This window comes from Atractosteus spatula (assembly GCF_055471065.1).
Source record: "Atractosteus spatula isolate fAtrSpa1 chromosome 10 unlocalized genomic scaffold, fAtrSpa1.hap1 SUPER_10_unloc_1, whole genome shotgun sequence".
Classification (NCBI taxonomy): Eukaryota; Metazoa; Chordata; class Actinopteri; order Semionotiformes; family Lepisosteidae; genus Atractosteus; species Atractosteus spatula.
In genome coordinates, this window is record NW_028296612.1 from 3,964,858 (window position 1) to 3,970,900 (window position 6,043).

The following is a 6,043-nucleotide window of genomic DNA, read 5'->3' on the forward strand; positions in this document are numbered from 1 at the left end:
GCGCACTGGGAGTCTGACTGACAGCACTGTCACACCTGGAGCGGATCAGACTGCTGCGCACTGGGAGTCTGACTGACAGCACTGTCACACCTGGAGCGGATCAGACTGCTGCGCACTGGGAGTCTGACTGACAGCACTGTCACACCTGGAGCGGATCAGACTGCTGCGCACTGGGAGTCTGACAGCACTGTCACACCTGGAGTGGATCAGACTGCTGCGCACTGGGAGTCTGACTGACAGCACTGTCACACCTGGAGAGGATCAGACTGCTGCGCACTGGGAGTCTGACTGACAGCACTGTCACACCTGGAGCGGATCAGACTGCTGCACACTGGGAGTCTGACTGACAGCACTGTCACACCTGGAGCGGATCAGACTGCTGCGCAGTGGGAGTCTGACTGACAGCACTGTCACACCTGGAGCGGATCAGACTGCTGCGCACTGGGAGTCTGACAGCACTCTCACACCTGGAGCGGATCAGACTGCTGCGCACTGGGAGTCTGACTGACAGCACTGTCACACCTGGAGCGGATCAGACTGCTGCGCACTGGGAGTCTGACAGCACTGTCACACCTGGAGCGGATCAGACTGCTCTCCTGAGGGAAACTTTATTCTGTGACGCGGAAGGGATTGCCGTTGAGACAAATTAAATGTATGAATCGGGGCTGGGAAACCACTGGTTTTGAGCGCGTGTCCCTATGTGTGTGTGTGTGTTTGTGTGTGCAGCCTGTGTCCCTCCTGCATTATTGCCACTGTTGTAGGGGGGGAAAAAATGAACAGGTAAAGCTATTTTATTAAAAACTAATAAACGATTTGAAGAAAAATCAACCGAGAGGTTATGAGACTTCGTGGCGGCGTGCGAGATGGGGTCCTTGTGGGTGATATTAATATCAGCAGGGGTCATATTGATATCGGAAACATTAATGTCCCTGTCCTTCTTAATGCCGATGGTCTCTTTAAATCAGTCCTCCTGCCCCTCCTCACAGAACAGGGACTCCCAGTCCACACACCCCGGTTTCCAGTATTATTGAAGAGGCGACATTGAAATTGGACATATTCGTGTTGACATCAGTCAAACGGATCAGTTGGCAGTCTCCTGATCCCAGTGTTCTGAAAGAGGGAACGTCGACATCATTTAATTTAAGGAACAGGTAAAGGTTTATTCCAGGCTGATAAGAGAGAGCCTCTTTCCCTCTCTCTTCGACGCAGGAATACACCTACTGGAAGTAATTTAATTTGAAGTCAGAGCAGCTGTTTTACTGATGGCAATGTACTGTGTAGTATATCACCGCTCCCGATCCCAGTATTATCAAAGAGGTGGCGTTGATATCAGCTGCTCTTAGTTCTGATGTCCTCTTCAGATGGATCACAGAACAGGGGCGCCCAGTCCGCAGACACCCGTTTCCAGTGTTGTCAAAGAGGTAATGTTGCCACCTGTACAATGGCTCGTGTTCCTGCTGAGCTCCTCAATGTCACAGCAGTGGTGTAAGACACCTCTGTGAATGCTGGACACTCTCGCAATATTATATACACCTGCTTATTCTGGGACAGCCTTTTATACACAGAAACACACTACACTAACACACAGATACACACAGACCCTCTGTACACAGGTACACACACGCTACACTAACACACAGACCCTCTGTACACAGATACACACTACACTAACACACAGACCCTCTGTACACAGATAAACACACACTACACTAACACACAGACCCTCTGTACACAGGTACACACACTACACTAACACACAGACCCTCTGTACACAGATACACAACCACACTGCACTAACACACAGACCCTCTGTACACAGATACACACATGCTACACTAATAAACAGACCCATTTGTACACAGATACATACACACTACACTAACACACAGACCCATCTGTACACAGCTACACACACCCTGCACTAACACACAGACCCTCTGTACACAGCTACACACACCCTGCACTAACACACAGACCCTCTGTACAAAGATACACACAGACACTGCACATGCACACAGACACTGTACACAGATACACACACACTGCACGTGCACACAGGCCCTCTGTACACAGATACACACACACTGCACGTGCACACACTCTGTACACAATGACAGGCTGGCTCACGATAGCAGGGCGACACTCCCACACCTAGTCATGCTGTCATACATACCTCTCCAACAGGTCGGACCTGCTAGGCAGGACCGAGGCGGGGAGAAGCCACTCTGAGGAGAGCAGAGAGCAGCAGAAGGAAAACAGCACAGGACTGCAGGGAAGAGGACACACAGGCTGAGCTGCTGAGACAGACAGAGGGACCCTGTGTGGAGAGAGACTGAGGAGCCAGGAGAGAGCAGGTGAGAGAGAGGGGGGTTCATACAGACACACTGACTGGACACTCCAGTACATGAACACTGCACTGAGAGAGAGAGAGGGGTTCATACAGACACACTGACTGGACACTCCAGTACATGAACACTGCACTGAGAGAGAGAGGGGTTCATACACACACACTGACTGGACACTCCAGTACATGAACACTGCACTGAGAGAGAGAGGGGTTCATACAGACACACTGACTGGACACTCCAGTACATGAACACTGCACTGAGAGAGAGAGGGGTTCATACACACACACTGACTGGACACTCCAGTACATGAACACTGCACTGAGAGAGAGAGGGGTTCATACAGACACACTGACTGGACACTCCAGTACATGAACACTGCACTGAGAGAGAGAGGGGTTCATACAGACACACTGACTGGACACTCCAGTACTTGAACACTGCACTGAGAGAGAGAGGGGGGGGTTAATTCTGCAGTTAATATTCTACTCGTGTGGTGGTGTACACCCGTCATGTGTTTGTGATGAATGTTTTTCCTGATCTGGGTGTGCACTACCCCCGTCCAAAAGACCTAGCTTTCTGCTGGACGGGTGGAAGTTGCCCTCCTGAATGTCCTGAATGTCGTGTTGTGCCTCAGCCATGTTGTCACATGCGCTTGTCTGCTTCCCTGGGCCTCCTGCGACGGTCTGCTCGTTTCTCGGTCCGCGTACGCACGTCCGAGGCCCGCAGCTCTGTTCCGGGCCTCTGAGGCGAAGTCCAACGTGTCCCGTCTCCGTCGGGCCGCTGTGGGGTTTTCCTGCCTTCCGAATTAAAGCTGTGACCCTTTCCCTTCGACCCCCCCATCCCCCCCCTCTAGGACCACCCCGCCTGCGCCCGGAGACCGTATCCCTCCGCCTTGCCTGCCCGCCCGCTTCCGATGACCGTATCCCTCCACCTTGCCTGCCTGCTTCCGATGACCTCCTGACCGGAACTACTTCCCCAGCCCCCGCCCACCGCTGACGATGCTTGCGGTCGCCATGCCGACGGAAGCCGGCGACAAGGGCGCCGGGGGGCCCGGGGGCGGGGCCGGGGGTCGCCGCGGCAGCGACGGCAGCAGCAAGCGCAGCCAGAAGGGGGCGGACAAGGGGAGGGGGAGCCGGCGGCGGCGGCGGCGGCAGGAGAGGAGCCGGGAGGCGCCCGGCGGCGGGGAGGCGGAGGCGGGCGAGCTGGGGCTGGAGGTGAGCGAGCAGGAGTGCGTCGTCTGCTTCTGCGCCTTCGACAACCTCTTCAAGACGCCCAAGCTGCTGGCCTGCGGGCACACCTTCTGCCTGGAGTGCCTGGCCCGCATCAACGTGGCCTCGGCCTGCGTCGCCAGCCTGCCCTGCCCCGTGTGCCGCGCGCCCACGCCGCTGCCCCACGGGCGCGACCTCACCCGGCTGGCCACCGACGCCCGCGCGCTGGGCCGGCGCCACCCGCTGTCCGTGCGCTTCAGCCGCAGCCGGGGCCGGCTCTTCGTCAGGGGCCCCGGGGCCCCGCGCCGCCTGCTGGCGCTGCCGGGGCTCAAGCGGGGCGCCGGGGCGGCCGGGCCGTCCCTGGAGGTGGGGCGCCCCCCCAGCCGGGTGCCCGGGCGCCTGCGGCGGTTCTTCCGCTCCGACGGGTGTTACTACGGGGCGCTGGCGGTCATCGTGCTGGTGATCGTCGTGCTGCTGCTGCTGGGGGTCCTGGCCTTCCTGACAGTGCCCGGCCTGGGGGGCGGCTCCCGCCCCACCTCCTCCTCCTCCTCCTCGGCCCCCAACTCTTCCGGGTCGCAGGCTACCAGCCAGCCCAATCCCTGAGGCGGAGCAGGGCGGAGGGAGGAGGAGGAAGGGCAGGGCAGGGCAGGGCAGGACGCAGATGGCCGGGGCCGGAGGTCGCGGGCGACCGGGGAGCAGGTCGGAGGGGTTCGTGCTCAGCGTTCAGCCAAGACACGGGACGACAGCGAGGCCTGCAGGGAAATCTCTGCCACTTCCTGTTCCTGTCCGGTTGGCCGCGGCCGGTGCCACTTCCTGTTCCTGTCTGGTTGGCCACGGCCGGCGCCACTTCCTGTTCCTGTCCGGTTGGCCAGGGCCGGCGCCACTTCCTGTTCCTGTCCGGTTGGCCGTGGCCGGCGCCACTTCCTGTTCCTGTCCGGTTGGCTGCTGCCGGCGCCACTTCCTGTTCCTGTCCGGTTGGCCATGGCCGGCGCCACTTCCTGTTCCTGTCCGGTTGGCCGCGGCCGGCGCCACTTCCTGTTCCTGTCCGGTTGGCCAGGGCCGGCGCCACTTCCTGTTCCTGTCCGGTTGGCCGCTGCCAGTGCCACTTCCTGTTCCTGTCCGGTTGGCTGCTGCCGGCGCCACTTCCTGTTCCTGTCCGGTTGGCCGCGGCCGGTGGGGACCGGGCCCGGGGGCACTGCGGGACGGTCTCTGGCAGAGCAGCACCCGGGTCCTCGTTTGCGAGGTCCGTGGTCAGGACTTCCGGCTTCCCATCCCCCCCCGACCCCTCCCGGCGGCCCCCGCTGTCTGGATCTGCATGGTGGCTTCAGTGCCCATCTGGGGTTACAGTGGAGTGATGTGGGGAATAACACCCAAGCCCTCCGGGCGGGGGAGGACGGAGACTTTCGCGTTCGGAATCTAAGGACCTCGAAGTCGTCCCTCCCCGACCGCGCGCTCGGCTGAATCGGCTGTCCGGGGGCGCCTGGTGCTGGGGGGAGTGGGCTGGACTTGCTGGAGGCATCTGGCGAATCCTACGCCGCAGGAGCTACGCTCTCCGCCCCTGTGACTGCCTGCGCACCTGGAGGAGAGTTTACTGCGCTAGGGGGACATCAGACCCCCGTCTGCTGTCTGACAGCTTCTTCCAGTCCAGGGTCACAGACTGGGGGAGCTGGAGTCTATTCCAGCAAGCAACAGGCACAAGGCAGGGTTCACCCTGGACAGGACAGCAGTCCATCACAGGACACACACACACACACCCTGGACAGGACAGCAGTCCAATACAGGACACACACACACACTCACACCCCCTGGACAGGACACCAGTCCATCACAGGACACACACACACTCACACACACCCTGGACAGGACACCAGTCCATCATAGGAAACACACACACACACTCACACCCCCTGGACAGGACACCAGTCCATCACAGGACACACACACACTCACACACACCCTGGACAGGACACCAGTCCATCATAGGACACACTCACACTCACCCTGGACAGGACACCAGTCCATCACAGAACACACACACACACACACCCTGGACAGGACACCAGTCCATCACAGGACACACACACACACTCACACCCCCTGGACAGGACACCAGTCCATCACAGGACACACACACACACACACACACACACACACACACACACACACACACACACACACACACACCAGGGCCAGTTTTCCCAGAAGCCAGCTCCCCCAGCAGCCTGTCTGTGGACCGTGGCAGGAAACCCAAGTGAACAGGGAGGGGAGAGCACGCAGACTCCACGCGGACAGCACCCCCCCTCCCCAGACCCGGAACGGAACCCGGGGCCCCCGCCTGCAGCCCCCACCCTCCGCAGCGGTGTCCCGCGTCGAGTTACAGCTGCGAACTGGGAATACGGGAGGCACGTTCTGGAGGAGAGACTGGCACATTGCACGTTGCGATATTCTAAACGGACACAGGCTGGAGCACTGCAAGATGGGACTTTT

General features: G+C 59.4%; 1 protein-coding gene across 1 annotated transcript; it reads left to right on the top strand.

Annotated features, from left to right (window-relative positions):
• Positions 1-2,229: 2,229 nt before the first annotated feature.
• rnf183 (ring finger protein 183) lies at positions 2,230-5,713 on the top strand. The gene is made up of 2 exons (XM_088908213.1): positions 2,230-2,354; positions 3,202-5,713. The coding sequence occupies exon 2, from the start codon at positions 3,347-3,349 to the stop codon at positions 4,157-4,159; it is 813 nt and encodes a 270-aa protein (XP_088764339.1). The 5' UTR covers positions 2,230-2,354; positions 3,202-3,346; the 3' UTR covers positions 4,160-5,713.
• Positions 5,714-6,043: the final 330 nt, after the last annotated feature.